This window comes from Ovis canadensis, chromosome X, assembly GCF_042477335.2.
Source record: "Ovis canadensis isolate MfBH-ARS-UI-01 breed Bighorn chromosome X, ARS-UI_OviCan_v2, whole genome shotgun sequence".
NCBI lineage: Eukaryota > Metazoa > Chordata > Mammalia > Artiodactyla > Bovidae > Ovis > Ovis canadensis.
Window position 1 is genome coordinate 98,318,364 of NC_091727.1, and position 17,128 is coordinate 98,335,491.

Here is a 17,128-nt window from a genome sequence, read left to right on the forward strand (position 1 = left end):
GACAAGAGTTTGGTCATAAATAGGGAACCGTTGTCTTGTTTACTGTGCCATAGTTACATATCTGAACATTATGTCCCTCTTATGAAAACATAATTCACTTTATGATAACATCATTCATATATCAAAGTGTCTTATTTTAATGAACTTTATACTAATCCTGAGTTTCTCCAAAGACCTGGATATCCTTTTTCTTTTCCTTCAGAGATGGATGTGCTTTCCACAGAGGAAAATCTCTATGAAAAAATAGGTTTATTTGTTTATCAGGCTCCTCTGTAGATGCTGACTTTACAGAAGAACAACCTGCCCTGGGTGGCTTCTCAGATTTTACCCTGAGGTCTGAGCACAACCTGGAATTTGGACAGGAGACAGATTTTCTCCAGAGATAGATGGCTCACTTTCTCACCCTCCCCCTGTACGGCGGGAGTGGGGGTGGAGTCAGGATGGGGAACGGCATGCATTTCTCTAAGGCCTCAGGATTATAGAGCTGGAGAAAAGAACTCACCGCCTTAACTTTCTCTCTTCTCACTTCTTGTTGTTTTTCTCTGTCTCTTTGTCTGCCCCACTCCCGCTTCTCTCTTTATGTCTGTCTGTCTCTTGAGAACATACACACAGACACAGGACTCCGATCAGGCTGATTTCTATTTTGCTCTACCAGTTACCCACCTCTGCACCTAAAGAGGCAGAAGGCTAGTGTCAGTAAAAGTTCTCTGGGGTCATCCCCTAAAACCTCTGAGTATAGACAGGTCCCTGAAAAGAAAAGAAAAGCAGCACCCAAATGTACTGAAATTCAGACATGAATATTTTGCCATAGAAGAATCAGGTTTTCATGGCATAAACTAAGAGAATGTTCCATGGACACATTACTTGAGATCCATGGGATGTTGCCTGGCAGGACTGACTTTGGCTCTGAGTTAAAGCTCTTCCTTTCCTCTGCAGCCCAGGGCCAGTTAGCACTGCTGGGTCCTTGGTGTTTTTCAGCTCTGGAAAAATCTTAGTGATCAAGTTGCCTGAAAATAAGGGTCTCTCGCACGTCAACATGGCTTCCCAGGTGGCTCAGTGGTAAGGAATCCATCTGTCAATGCAAGAGATGTGGGTTCAATCCCTGGTTCGGGAAGATCCCCTGGAGAAGGAAATGGCTCCAGTATTCTTGCCTGAAGAATTCCATGAACAGAGGAGCCTAGTGGGCTACAGTTGCAGAGAGACATGACTGAGTGACTGAGCACACACATATACACATGTCAACACCGGCTACCTTAAACAGACTCCAGCTTCCTCTAGAAGGAGTTGCTTCCCTGCTCTGGATTCATTCTCTAAATGAAAGTGTGAAAGCCAGATTTCAGTGCATTAATATCTCTGGTTTCATTTCTTCAACTGTAAAAAAAAAAAAAGTCTACCAAATCCATTGTAATCATTACCTTTCTTATTGTCATCATTATAAAACTGTCCCTTATCTGTCACTCGAATGTCGTTAACTATTGAAGCATTTGTAGAAAACTGTTAAAGTAGGTGCTGCTTAAACATAAGGAGCTATTAGAGTTTTCAGGATTGTTGTTATTAGTAATCTACATGATGAAAGTAGAACTAGCAAAACAGTGGTTTAGAACAAAAGAAGTGGAATAATCATGTTGCACTTTTGTGGCATAGTAATTAAAATGAGATGTGTAAATGTCACTTGGCCCATTAATACTGAATTATTTCACGAATCTCTTTACTATCATGCAGGTTCACTGATACACATTACAGTAATTCAAATTTTAGAATCTTAAGATATTTTAAGCCCCAAATGAAAGATGCATGCATTGTCACCCTTGCAAAGGAATCACTAATGAAAGGAGTTCTCACCCATATAGTTCATGTGTAACTGGAAGCTCTGTGAGCTGGGAAGGCACTTCTCTACTCCCAGATCAGTTTGAAGTTGGGATGGTCGTGGGCAGGAGACTGCATTCACCTGTCTATCACACGAACAGGAAAGTAAGGCAAGGCCAAGGACCCCATAGTCTGTGAGCACCCCCATGTGTGCTGGCTGCTTTCCATGCTCTCTGCAGTCCTCCTTGGGAAGCACGTGTTGCTATTCTCCTCTTAGAGATTCAGGATCAGAACCCAGGTCAGCTGCCCGAAGTCAGAAATCTGGAAAGTTGATGTGGCAGGTTCAGAGAGAGCTCTGTGATGTTCAGAGAGCCAGGACACACAAATAAGAGTAAAGACTGACCCTTCAGCCAACATTGGAACTGTCCATTTAGAGGAGAACTGACATCACAGCGCTTGTCTACACAGTGACTGTTGGGGTGAAAGGGTGCACTTGCAGTGGAGTTCAGAAGGGAGTGGCTTGGTAAGGGCTTCTTTCCTGTGGTTTTTCTCCCTTGTGAGGTGGAAGAACTCCTCTCTCAGGCCACAGGGAGGTCATTCCATTCTGAAGCTCATACAGAGACCTGCTGTTGAGATTAAATTAGATCATTATATAGGCAAAGGGACTTCCCACAGTGCTCCGTGCACCGTAGGCTCTCAGTAAGGAGTAGTTGAGAATGGATTCTTCCATCTAGGTCTTCAGTTAGTGAGTAATCGTACCACTCAGACTCGTGGTAAGTGACTGTCACAGGCATCCTTTCATTATCTCCTTTCAAGGGGCAAATGTTAGTGGAAATGCATTCTCGACGTGGAAACAGGACTCTGTACACTTTCCTATCCCCAGAAGTCGTTTGCAGGAGTTATAGGATGTGGTCGTCCCATAGCCCTCTACAACATCTTTCTCATCCTTGGTTTATAGATGAGGCCTTTGCACCTTGCCCTATGACTCCAGGTTTTCTGATTTGCAGTGGAAAGCACACATTAGTGACTTCCGTCTGAGCAGAGGCATTGCTTTGCTACCTGTGCAAGAGAAAAGAAGTCTTCTTTGAAAGTCTTTGAAGAAGTAGACTCCTGGCTATTGTAAATGACTCTGTTCTGCAGAGACAGACCCTATCAAAATCTAACTCAACCACTATCCAACACAAATCAGAATTACCACCCTCACAGTGGCCTGCGGCACTAGAACAGGCGCCTGATGCACCCACCTGGGTACAATTTTAGTTTTAATAGGCCACCTACCTTGCCAGAGTTTTTTCAGTTGATCTATGCAGAAAGAACCTTTCTTCTTTGCATGACAGTTTGTTGGATGTCTAGGGAAAGTTTTCACAGTTCCCAGGCTTTGAACATTTGGGCAGGAGCTTGGAAGAGCTATCTAAAATACAACCTATAATTTTATTCTCTTGGTGACTGCAAATACTTCCAAAGTCATTCTCTTGCTGATGGGTTTAGATCCTGCTCTGAAGACGCCCCAGTGGCTCAAACGGTAAAGAATCTGCCTGCAGTGCTAGAGACCTGGGTTCGATCCCTGGGTCAGATGATCCCCAGGAGAAGGGAATGGCAAGCCACTCCAGTATTCCTGCCTGGAGAATCCCATGGACCGAGGAGCCTGGTGGGCTACAGTCCATAGGGGTCACAAAGAGTCAGACACGACTGAGTGACTAGCACTTTCAGTTTTCTTTCTGAAGTTTTTCTACAGAAGAATCCTGCCACAAATTAGAAAGCATCACAGTAATGGAAGCTAATAGTCACAGATTAATTCCAGTAACCAGCCAAAAGACAGGAAAGTTTATTTTTAGAGATCATATCTGATATTTGATTCCCCTTTCAAAGCACATAAGGTCAGCCCTGCTTATAAGAAAAACCAACACTGCGAGTTAATACAGATCATAGACAAAAAAAGTTGGAGAAAGTTACTTACTTTAGAGAAGTGTTCTTCACTTGAAAAAAAATGCTTTTCCATGCACAGATTTTTGTTCAGCAGTAAGATTTAATCTAGTAAGATTTTTAAAGAAAGTATGATGGCCACATAGTCTCTGTAATATCTTATGTAAAATGAAATCTCTCTTCTGCTACCTGATTGGATTCCTAGCCAATCTGTATTCTTCTGCAAGGCTTGGACCAGATTGACACTGTCTTGGACCAATCACTCAGCCCTGGAGATGTGTGGCCTATCCCACTTCTTCATCACAAATCTCAGCAAGTTACTTCCATTTCAGAATGTATCTGCTGACCAGGTTTGGAGCTGAGTGAGGACTTAGGGTCTTTTTTTCCCCCTCTCTCTCTTTTTTTTTTAAAAAGAATCATTATTTTTAATCACAACAAAAATCACCCTTCTTAGGCTCTGTAAGCGATGCAGTGTTTTTGTTTTGATTCCTGCTTTATTCTAGCTTGTTTCTGTGTATTTTATAAAACGAATTGTAAAATTCAATATTTCATGAGACTGCTCTACAGAAATAGATGAAAATCTAGAGCAAGCCAATACAAAGGGCTCAGTGAACTGCAGGGTGGTCATATCTGCATCCTAATTCTGTTTATACAAGCCATTGCTTGACAGTCTTGTTAAAATTTCCTTTTTTTTTTTTTTCATTTTGTTTGTTAAGAGTTGAAGAAAGGCAATACTGGGGTGCCCTATTTTGCGGACTCAACATAGGGTCAATGAAAATGTCTATTAGATACCATGGAATACAAAAATGCTACTGAGAAGTTTCACTATAACCATATGAGGAGAAATAGTCCCATGTACATATTCTTAATTATGATTTGTTTCATTGCAAACAGTTGCCAGTTAGCACGTGTACTTTGAAGTCATTCTGTGACTTGGTATTTCACGAAGCCTATTTTTCAGTACTTCATCTCTTTAGTGCTGTGGCTTGAAGCACTGCAGCCTTTTCAGCCAACTGCAGACCAAAATGACAAATGGAAGGAAGCAAAACAGTTTTCGGGGAGCCAAGCTTGGAGGAGAACGTTAAACACCGAGCATCATTCACGTGCAGTCCTTATTTTGGGCAGAATTGATCTCCTTCCATGGCAATAAAACAAATATAGGCAGATCCTTTCTTTAGAAATTGATTCCAGAGTGCAGAAGAACCTTGAAAAGAAGAGAATGTATTTATTTTGCCTTGGTTTTCTGGGCATGTATTATCAGAAGTAATCACACATTTCATGTTTATGGGGCTTTACAATTCTCAGAGCTTCTTTCACATACATCATCTCATTGCCTCCTCGTCCAACCATCCAGTAAGGTCAGCAGGACTGGTCCCCACCCCATCTCCTCACCTTTTTACAGAAATCAAGTGAACAGAATTTAGTTGCAGCGTTTAGCTGTTTGCAGAGCCAAAGACCAAGAGTATGAGTTTAATGCCTATATCTTGGTTACCAGAAAATCTCTTTATTCTTGGAGCTTCAGCTTCGGTTTTGTCTTTATTAGTTCCCCTTCTCTTCCTCCCTATGTCTCCCTCCCTCTGTCCTTCCCTTTCTCTCCTCCCTCTCCAGTTTTTTAAATTGAATTTATCTGTAGGCTGCTTTCCTCCTTTTATCACCTACTCCTTTTGCCCTGGCAGGCAAGTTCTGACTTGTCAGTCTCTCCTCTCAGACAGCCCTCTATTCATATCCCACCACGTTTAACCCTTTTTTGGACCTGTATAAGCTATCTCCCACGTCCTCTTCCTATGAAATTCCATTCTTTTCTTTGTTTATTTCACTAGATATATATTGATCATTGACTCTAAGCCAGCCCCCATGCTCAGAGCTGCCCTCAAGTATCCCACAGTCCAGGGGATATTTGAGTGAACAAATCAAACTCTGTTTATCATGAATTAATAATTTTGTTTAGCTACAGTGCACTGGCTAAGTATTGATTCCCTCTTCCCCAACCTCTCCCTTCCCGTGCTTTGATCTTAGTAATAATGAAGTTCATTCACATCAAATATACCCTGGAAGAGAACATCAAAGTCCTGAATATAATAATTAATCCTGGATTTTGAAATCACCGATAGAAGGGAAGCTTATATAGAGAATATAGGTAGTTATGGGGTCACCCCCTATGGGTATGATTTATATTTTAGATTCTATTTTATTTTTTTAACAGAGTTGAAAATCTAATGTTAATCTGCATATTATTTTCATTAGGCTGGGGAATAATTGACACACACAAGTCACACCTGTTTGTATAATCTGCTAACTTTAAATCTAGAAAATTAATTGTCATCAGAACATGACTGAGAATCAGAAAAGTGACCCTTGCTCTTGGCTGCTGCTGCTGCTGCTAAGTCCCTTCAGTCGTGTCTGACTCTGTGTGACCCCATAGATGGCAGCCCACCAAGCTCCCCAGTCCCTGGGATTCTCCAGGCAAGAACACTGGAGAGAGGGTTGCCATTTCCTTCTCTAATCCATGAAAGTGAAAAGTGAAAGTGAAGTCGCTCAGTCGTGTCCGACCCTCAGCGACCCCATGGACTGCAGCGTACCAGGCTCCTCTGTCCATGGGATTTTCCAGGCAAGAGTACTGGAGTGGGGTGCCATTGCCTTCTCTGCTTGCTCTTGGCAGTAATTGTTAAATTAATTGGATCGTCAGGCTACTGAAAATGTGGCCAGAAGAGAGGAGGAAAAGAGAAGGAAGTGAGAGAAATAAAGGGCAAGATAGGTTAGTTATGTTTCTAGAACTTGCTGAAAAGAAGAAATCATGTTTTATTGAGTTCATTTTTTAAAGTTTCTTTAAATGCCCACTCATCGACCTATAAACTATTTTTCTGTGTTCTGTGATGCCAAAATGTGACCTGTGAATAGAACAAAATTTATGGAGACATATTCATCTCTACCAGGATTTGTGCAGTTCACATGGAGTCTATATATGCAAAAACTTTTATTCAGTGTTCACGCTTTGTTCAACAGCTTAGGACCTTCGTGTTGCCATTTTATGTATGGACAACCTAAGGAGACTCTGCTGGTCTCTTGAGATCCAAGGAAATCAGCACCACCCTTTTAAAAAAGATTTCTTTTGAGAGAAATGTGTTCAAAGCATTCACGATATTCCTGGCAATCCTCAAAGCCTAGTGAGGTACAAACTCATGTAGAACACTTGCCACCCCTGTCGGTTGGTAGCATAGCTGCAAGTACAAAAGCTGGGGGCAAAAGTATGAAAACGCTGCTATTACGGTGTGTGTTTGCCAAATGACTTTTTTTTTTTTTAATGTGGACCATTTTTAAAGTCTTTATTGAATTTGTTAGAATAATGCTTCTGTTTCATGTTTTGGTTTTTCGGCTTGTGGGATCTTAGCTCCCCGACCAGGGATCGAACGCGTACCCGTCTGATTGGAAAGTGAAGCCTTAACCACTGAGAGAAGCCCACCCCCCACCCCCACAGTGACTTCTTTTCATCAAGAAGGCACTTAGCCGTGGTGTGTGCACTGTGGTATTGTGGACGTGTTTAGCACGTGGAGATGATGTACATGATATACAGATGGTTTTGAGCTCTTGCCATTTGGGTTATGGCTCTACTGGAGAAGGGCATGGCAACCCACTCCAGTATTCTTGCCTGGAGAATTCCACGGACAGTGGAGCCATGGGATTGCTAAGAGTCAGACACGACCGACTGACTAAACACTTTCACTTTCTTGAGGATACAGCTTCACATCCCCTCTCAGAGTGATGAGGCCCTTAGTAGGCTCCCTTCCGGGAAGCTACCATCACAGCCCATGCTTCTTCTGACCTCGCTCCAGCTCTAAGAGGCCAGAGAGCTATTTTATCCCCTCCATCCTGTGCCCTTGGTGCCAGAGGCAACTGAAGGCACCAGGGTAAATTGCTATCCCAGCTCCAGAGCCTTTCTTCTGGGACAACGTTGCTTTCTAGCACACCATTGGATCTGGGGGGCTCTTTGCGTATATCCTGCATTATTGATTGCATGAATCCACTTGATTGTGGAAGTCTAATATGCCCCACTGAGGGCAGCTGACCATCACCATCTGTAGCTCTAAGTATTCTCTAATATGCTCTATTGACCCGATGTTGAGGGTTTCAGATATTTTCATCTTATCAGTGGTAAACCTTCAAAGAACTATTTTGCCCTTAATAGTGAATAAATTGGTTAAAAAAAATTGTACTGTTAGATTTTGCTCCTGGATCTGTTCATTCTGCAAATGAACATTTTTCATTCTTTACTCAAAATATAATTACAGTCATTAACTGGTATGGATTCTGTGAATAAAAAAGTTAGGTAATCACTGAGGAAAAATCTAACCTTGAAATTTAAGGGGAATAGAGAGGATGATTACAGAAAAGAGAGTTGAGAGAGATTGAATTTTGTTTTTCAGAGTTATTCCTCTAAACCTTACTAACATTATTCCTCTGAAATAAGTATAGATATGCAAGAGAGGTAAACAACTTTTAAGAGAAATCAATGCATGAAAGGTTAGAAGACATAAAGCACCTTTTCTTTTGTACTCATGCCAAGTAATTTCTTCGTGACTGTGCAGGGAATGCTTGATGTCTTTTTAATTCATTTATTATGATAGCCAGTATTTATCTAATGCCTATTGAATACAGAGTACAATGAGTGCTGCCTCTATTTTGTGCCTACTAAGTGTCAAAGCCACTCTGGTACCTTTTTTCCCAGAGCACTAATAATCATCTTCAGATCAATCAAAGATTGATTGCTTGCCAGAGGTCTACTTGTTATTCTGTGAATAAGGCTTCTCTGGTTAGGGTTCAATCCGATTTCTATTATTTCTGTGAACCACTGCTGAGACACAGAGATGTAGCTATACCCCTCTTCCCTTTGGTAGCCCTTCCTGTGTTGGGTGGGATGTTCACATCTTTTTACATTTGATAAAAATCAAGCCTCTTCTGCCTACTCATTTCAGCACTGGATAAAATGACAGTGTCACACACCGAGAACAGAACACTGCTTTGGTTGCTTCAACATTCTTTTTTTGGCCTCATTTTCCTCCCTCTCTACTGAGTTCTTGAGTCCAAATTTAGTGGTGATGACTAAGAAATTGCCAGGATGTGACAGAGCATTCACTTCATTGAGTCCTTCCTTGCCATTTTCCAATAGTTGTAACAATTGCCAACTTTTTTTTTTCCTCCGCATTTTGGAGGTGCCAGTATCTGTGTAGTATCTGTCATTCCGAACAGCTTCGAAGTCACACAAACAGGATTTGTCCCTGAAATGACAGCCTCCATCTACATGCAGCTGATTTCATTCTGTGGTGTTCAGGAAATTCCCTGCAGACTTCTTACTGGGTTGATACCTCTGAATTCCGGTGTTTCCAGTACGTCAGTCTGAACCTCTGCAATGTAAATCCTGTAAACCAGCAGTCCCCAACCTTTTTGGCAACAGGGACTGGTTTCGTGGAAGACAGTTTTTTCCAAGGACGGGGTGGGGAGGGGGCAGGGCATGGTTTTGGGATGATTCTCCTAAGAAGCGCACAACCTCGGTCCTTTGCATGTGCAGGTCGCAGTAGTCTTTGCCCCCCTATGCCAATCTAATGCTGCTGCTGATTTGACAGGAGGCGGAGCTCAGGCAGTAATGTGAGTGATGGGGAGTGGCTGTAAATACAGATGAAGCTTCGCTCGCTCACCTCCTTCTCTGCAGCCCAATTCCTAACAGACCACAGAGTGGTACTGGTCTACGGCCCAGGTGTTGGGGACCCCTGCTGTAAACAATAACTGAATGGTCTGCTGCGTGCTAGGCAATATGATCAGTCACTGATGGCAGACAGGCAGATTCAGAAATAAAAGACAAGTTCCTTGTCTTCCAGAGCCAAGCATGCACATGTTTGAGTCACAGGGCCATGCCAGAGATGGAGATAAGAGTTCCTGGGAGCACAAATACAAGTGTCATCGGTTCTGATTTCAGTCAGTTCAGTTCAGTTGCTCAGTCATGTCCGACTCTTTGCGACCCCATGAATCGCAGCACGCCAGGCCTCCCTGTCCATCACCAACTCCCAGAGTTCACTCAGACTCACGTCCATCCAGTCGGTGATGCCATCCAGCCATCTCATCCTCTATTGTCCCCTTCTCCTCCTGCCCCCAATCCTTCCCAGCATCACAGTCTTTTCCAATGAGTCAGCTCTTCGCACTGGAGTTTCAGCTTTAGCATCAGTCCTTCCAATGAACACCCAGGACTGATTTCCTTTAGGATGGACTGGTTGGATCTCCTTGCAGTCCAAGGGACTCTCAAGAGTCTTCTCCAATACCACAGTTCAAAAGCATCAATTCATCAGCATTCAGCTTTCTTCACAGTCCAACTCTCACATCCATACATGACCACTGGAAAAACCATAGCCTTGACTAGACGGACCTTTGTTGGCAAAGTAACGTCTCTGGCTTTTGAATATGCTATCTAGGTTGGTCATAACTTTCCTTCCAAGGAGTAAGTGTCTTTTAATTTCATGGCTGCAGTCACCATCTGCAGTGATTTTGGAGAACAAAAAATAAAGTCTGACACTGTTTCCACTGTTTCCCTATCTATTTCCCATGAAATGATGGGACCAGATGCCATGATCTTCATTTTCTGAATGTTGAGCTTTAAGCCAACTTTTTCACTCTCCTCTTTCACTTTCATCAAGAGGCTTTTTAGTTCCTCTTCACTTTCTGCCATAAGGGTGGTGTCATCTGCATATCTGAGGTTATTGATATTTCTCCCGGCAATCTTGATTCCAGCTTGTGCTTCCTCCAGCCCAGCGTTTCTCATGATGTGCTCTGCATAGAAGTTAAATAAGCAGGGTGACAATTTACAGCCTTGACGTACTCCTTTTCCTATTTGGAAGCAGTCTGTTGTTCCATGTCCAGTTCTAACTGTTGCTTCCTGACCTGCATATAGGTTTCTCAAGAGGCAGGTCAGGTGGTCTGATATTCCCATCTCTTTCAGAATTTTCCACAGTTTATTGTGATCCACACAGTCAAAGGCTTTGGCATAGTCAATAAAGCAGAAATAGATGGTTTTCTGGAACTCTCTTGCTTTTTCAGTAATCCAGCAGATATTGGCAGTTTGATCTCTGGTTCCTCTGCCTTTTCTAAAACCAGCTTGAACATCTGAAAGTTCACGGTTCACATATTGCTAAAGCCTGACTTGGAGAATTTTGAGCATTACTTTACTAGCGTGTGAGATGAGTGCAATTGTGTGGTTATTTGAGCATTCTTTGGCACTGCCTTTCTTTGGGATTGGAATGAAAACTGACCTCTTCCAGTCCTGTGGCCACTGCTGAGTTTTCCAACTTTGCTGGCATATTGAGTGCAGCACTTTCACAGCATCATCTTTCAGGATTTGAAATAGCTCAACTGGAATTCCATCACCTCCACTAGCTTTGTTTAGGAGACGTCATATATGATTTCAGGAGCAGTCATATTTGAGCTCAGTCTTGAGGAATGAGAGGAAAGCCAGTTGGTAGAGAGATCCAGGAAATGATGTGAATGGGGTTTATAAAGGCACAAAGGCACAGACTGAAGGCACGGTAACGACTACATTGTGGAGAATTTTAAATGCCACATGAAGCTGTCATTTTACTCTAGGAAGGCTAAACCAACATTCTATGCAATCGTGCACATCCCCAGAGAACACGTGGAGACTATTTTAGTCATATTTCTTTGTAGGCATACCTTGGCTTTCCCTATGTTGAGAATTCTACAAAGAGGAGTGTTCACAGCCCATAAATAGAACGCTTTGGTTCCTACCCTGTGATAGTTGCCTTCAAAGTACATTGCTTCTTGAGTAGGTTGAATTTGTGTGAGTCTTCTGAGTCTCTATTGAGTATGCCCCTAGGCTGAAATTATCCCAAAAGATGACTCTGTTCCAGGCGCTCTGGAAGCCAGATGGAAGAACCAGTGAAATTACTGAGTGAAACAGATTTTGTGGATTTCCAGAAAAAAAGAAAAGTGTTCAATTATTTAACATTAAGAAAAAAAGCCGCCTCATTTGAGGAATCTGTCTCTCTTTGCTGAAGTGATTCTCTGATACTGTTGCTCAGATAGTATACTTTGCTTGGAATGCTACCTGACATGAAAGTGAAGGAAGGTAGGACCATGGAGGCATTGTTCAGAAAGGACAGGTGTCCGGAAAGATTGCAACATTTTATTGCAAGGTGGGTTTTTTTTTTCAAGTTTTATCAAAACTTATTCCTGATAAGATCCCAGCAAAAATAGCAAGAATCAAAGGGCATCCTTGGTGTCACTGTCATAGGAAACTCACTTAGCATTTTCCTCATTATCTTGGACTCCAAGTGGACCCACTGCTACCCTGCAGATTGTTTAGAGATTAAAATACGCTGTTCATTTCATTCTGTCTACAAATGGATATTTTACATAGCTATTTATTGTATAATGCACATTTTGCAAAGCTTAAAAGAAGGTTTTCTGGTTTTGTTTGTTTTCAGAAACAGTCTGTTGGGTCAGGAACCCTTCATTTGTATGGGGAAGTCCAAAGAAAACATGATCACGTAAATGGCAGAAAATCAGATTGTCAGGTTCAAAATCCCCTGGGCTGCTCTCTCATGTCTGCTTGTAGAATTACTGTAAATTCCTTGCTTCTATATTGATTTGTGTGAAATGTTACTGTAAGGCTAGGATGGGGTGATGAGGGACTTTTTTTTCTGTTTTTAAGTCAAGGTCCAATGATCTGAAAAAAAAATCAGTTTAGTTTATCTAAAAGTGAAAGTTAGTCTTTCTTAGTAGCATCTCTTTAAAAATCTAGGCATTCAGTATTGTAACACTGTAACACAGATTTCAGCCTGGGGCAATTGAAAATTATAGCATATAGTAACTGGACAATCTATGAAAATTAAGTACAAGGATGAGATGTTTATTTCTCATATTTAATCTTGAAAGGAACAAAGCTCCATGTGACAGTGTTACGCTTCTCTCTTCAATCTTTGGCTCCTCTGTTTATCCAATACATTACACTTACGTGACTGGTGCTCATTTTTCCATTACCTTATTACAAAGAGAGCTAATAATTGATCAGTAGCCCTTGCACTTAGGGCTTTTTATAAAGCATCACGTGAAATGTTATATATAGTCTCGGTTTCCAGTGATAATAGTTTCTGCTGTCAAAATAGAATGCCAGTCATAACAAGCTTTAACAAAGTATGTCCTAAACTTCTGAAGGGCAGTACCATATGGTTCTCCATGAAATTCATAGCTGTAAATATTGAGCTTTTGTTTATTTACATTTCTTGTAGGAACATTTCACACCTGAGTGCAAATTCAAAGAATCGGTGTTTGAAAATTATTACGTGACATATTCATCGATGATATACCGTCAGCAGCAGTCAGGCCGAGGGTGGTATCTGGGTCTGAACAAAGAAGGAGAGATCATGAAAGGAAACCACGTGAAGAAGAACAAGCCTGCAGCTCACTTTCTGCCCAAACCACTGAAAGGTAAACCTGAGAGTATAGCAGCTGTGGATGGAGTGAGTATCGGTATGGAAACCAAGCCTTTATTTTGAAAGTGGAACATAATCCTTCCATCCTGAGGCATTTGTACAAAAATTCGGTAAAATTTTACACTTAAAAAGAACATTAAAGCGTTGATGGGAACATCTAATCTCCTGATTGGAGTTGACCAAAAAGTTTATTTTGGCCAAATCCTAATGAACTTTTGGCCAACACTATATCTACATATGGTATATCTACATGTGGTAACACCTTACTTATGTGGAAATAGCTTAATTGCTAACTCAGGACAGCCAAGAACCTCAAGGTATGCCAAAATAGTTAGAAACACAGATGCTCAAATGCGTGCACACTTAACACTTATTGGAAACCTCCTTGGGCCCAACAGTATTGTCCCAACAGTTTTCATTCACAGTTTTGTTTTTCGGTCATTATTAGCAGCTTGGTGGCAAATGAGAGGGCTTCCATGGTGGCTCAGTTGATAAAGAATCTGCCTCCAAGGCAGGGGATGCGGGTTTGATCCCTGGATTGGGAAGATTCCCCTGGAAGAGTGCATAGCCACCCACTCCAGTATCCTTACCTGGAGAATTCCATGGACAGAGGAGCCTGGTGGGCTGCAGTCCATGGGGTCATAAAGAGTTGGACACAAATGAGAAACTAACACACACACACACACACACACACACACAGAGCAAGTGAGAAAGTGTGAGGGATAGGAATGGGCTGCAGGAGGTAGGGATGACAGAAGGAGTGAGACACAGCGGAAAGGGGGTAGAAAATCCAGACAAAGCATAGCAAGCCTTTCAAGAGGTTACTGGCCCGAGGTTAGAAGAGCAGTTTACCAGAGGGGCAGTCTGCCCAGTCAAGTCAGCACAGCACCCTTTGACAGCACATTTTCTGGACCGAGATTACTTGAATCCACCTGCAGTGCGGGAGACCTGGGTTCAATCCCTGGGTTGGGAAGGTCCCCTGGAGAAGGGAAAGGCTCCCTGCTCCAGTATTCTGGCCTAGATAATTCCACGGACTATACAGTCCATGGGGTTGCAAAGGGCCGGACATGACTGAGTGAGTTTCACTTTCACTTTTCATATAAAACCATCAGTGATGGAAATAAGGCATTAGAATTCTCTACACACCTCTGTACCAAGACTGGCTTTTGCTTCATCTGGTCCAGTTCACTCTCTGCTGAGTCTCTGAAAGCAGCATTTCTCAGGTTTGGCCTCCAGCAGAGAAGCCCAGGGGGTAGAAGGAAAGCTGAGGGCCAATGCGATGGCCTCTGATGCCGTGTCTCTGTGCTTTGTAGTGGCCATGTACAAGGAGCCGTCTCTGCATGACCTCACGGAGTTCTCCCGATCTGGAAGTGGGACCCCGACCAAGAGCAGAAGTGTCTCCGGCGTGCTGAACGGAGGCAAGTCTATGAGCCACAACGAATCAACGTAGCCAGTGAGGGCAAAACAAGGGCTCTGGAACAGAACCTTACCTCCAGGTGCTGTTGAATTCTAGCAGTCCTTCACCCGAAAGTTGAGATTTGTCAATGACGTTTACCAAACAAACAAGGCAGAGTTCACTATTCTAATCTGCCATCAAACCTTCTCATCCACCCAAAAGCCCCATAATTTAGATCGAGCTTGTGCAAAAACACAGTGCCGAGCCTGATCAGTGAACTAAATCTGGGAGAAGGACTGCTCAATTTTCTCATGATCTCACCTCTGCTTAGGGGAAGACAAACCAAAAACATTTCACAGCACTAATGCTGATTAAGAAAAATTTGCTCTCCAACCAAGACAATTGAAAAGACCACCATTATTCTTCAAAAACAAACAAAACAGAAAACAGAACAAAATTAACTGCTTCCGTGTTTTGTAGGGGCAAACAAAATTCTGTGAATCGTGTTGTTTTTTTGGCTTAATGTTTTCTATCTATGCTTGATTCATATGTATTCTTTACGTTGCAATTTTATGATTTCTGAAATTCAATGGTTCTATTGACTTTCTGTCACTTAATCCAACTCAACCAAATTCAGGGTTGAAGCTGAATTGGCATCTCAGGCTCAAGGTTCTTGTGATTTTACCATTTTTTCCCCTTTAGATTCGTAGTATTCTGGTCAAGTTCTTGTGCTGTACTTTGTGCGTAGAAATTGTGTTGTGTTGTCAACCCCAGTCAGTAAAGATTACTTAAAAATAAAGATCATCCTCAAGTGTAGTTTTCTCTTAATTCCATTTGTGTTATCATGTTAAACTATTATTGTGGCTTCTTGTGTAAAGACAGTAACTATGGAACTGTGATGTTGTCTTTTGTGTTGTTAAAATAAGAAATGTCTTATCTGTGTACGTATGAGTCCTCCTGTCATTGTATTTGGCACGTGAATATTGTGTACAAGGAAATGTTAAGACTGGTTACCCCTAAACAACATATACTTATACCTGCTTCTGGAAAAGTGTTTAAGACTTAGCTAGGTTTCCATTTAGATCTTCATATCTGTTGCATGGAAGAAAGTTGGAATCTTGGCATAGAGTTGCATGATATGTAAGATTTTGTGCATTAATAATTGTTAAAATCTGTGTTCCAAAAGTGGACATAGCATGTACAGGCAGTTTTCTGTCCTGTGCACAAAACAGTTTAAAAAAAAGTTGTTTAATATTTGTTGTTGTATACCCAGATACGCACCGAATAAACTCTTTATATTCATTCAAAGAAAAATCCTTGAACTTGTATTTACTGTGTCCATTATGTGCCGTGAATTGTGGTAGAAACTGGAGTTACTCATTGAATTATATATATATCTGATCACTGCCTTCAAATAATCTACAGTCTAGAGATTTATATTCACATGAATACTCTAAAAAGTGTAATAATTATACTTAAACTGCAGGCTGGAACAGAAGAATTCTCATTCCCATTCAGTGATGAACTGTACAAAAGGAACTATATTCTAGTACCCTGCTGTTCACACTTTCATTTCCCCCTCTCTCATGCTTATTTCTTTCCATAGAGGAAAGGCGTGAGACTAAATATCTCAAGTCCTTTCCATCTCTGAGAACTGAACATAGCTAGTTTCTTTTTTTATTAAAATTTCAAACCATAAATTAAAAATAGAAAGAATTTTATAGTGAATTCTGGTAAACCTACACCTGTGTTCTAATATTCACATACTACTATACTGTATATCTATCCATCCATCACTCCATCTTATTTGTGATATGTTTCAAAATCAACTACAGATATCTATACACTTCCTCCTAATTTGGTATGTATCTCTGTAACTAGAGTTTGGTGTCCATTTGCAGTATTTTTCATCATATACAACTTACAATAAAATGCACATAAAGTATCTTTGTTGAGTTGACAGATGCATACATTTGGGTTACCATAAACATTGTCAGTGTTGATGACTTTTCACTATCTCCCCAAAGCTGCCATTGCCTGGTCATGATGCTTCAGGAGTCAACCATGTAGGAAGGTGAGAGTGGAGGAACAGGATGCAACATAATTGGCATCCGTCAAATAAAGTTCCTGGGGCCCCAAGCAGCATGCTCTCGCACAAAGGAAGGCTGCTGATTCCTAAGACACCTAGGCTGGATTCAGCAGGAGCTCTTAGCTTAGGCCAACCCAGCCCAGTTCAGTCACATTGTGATCCTGTCTTAAGCCCTTATACCAGAGCTCTTAGGTCCAGCTGCATGAAAGATGCTGCCTGACCAGTTTGGACAGGAGCCTGGGTACCCTATGCCATAACCAGACTCACTCAACCTTGCCCCCCTATTCAGTCTTCCTAATTTTCAATCCATAGAGAAAAGTACTGCATTGTCTCAGTCTTGCTCCAAGGACTTTAAGATTTTATTATTGATGAGTTTCCTTGCAGCTTTTCCTTTTTCATTGCTCAAGAATAGTGTAGGTCTGC

At 41.7% G+C, this 17,128-nt stretch overlaps 1 protein-coding gene across 7 annotated transcripts in view; it reads left to right on the top strand.

The window, feature by feature from the left end:
- The window catches only part of FGF13 (fibroblast growth factor 13), a 581,564-nt gene extending 565,634 nt beyond the window's left edge, over window positions 1-15,930 (top strand). For all 7 annotated transcript variants that reach the window (XM_070290654.1, XM_070290658.1, XM_070290656.1 and 4 more), the window contains 2 exons: window positions 13,017-13,215; window positions 14,534-15,930. In XM_070290654.1, the coding sequence (XP_070146755.1) occupies window positions 13,017-13,215; window positions 14,534-14,670 (336 nt within the window). In that variant the 3' untranslated portion in view covers window positions 14,671-15,930. The remainder of the gene's footprint in view (window positions 1-13,016; window positions 13,216-14,533) is intronic.
- The last annotated feature ends 1,198 nt before the right edge of the window (window positions 15,931-17,128 follow it).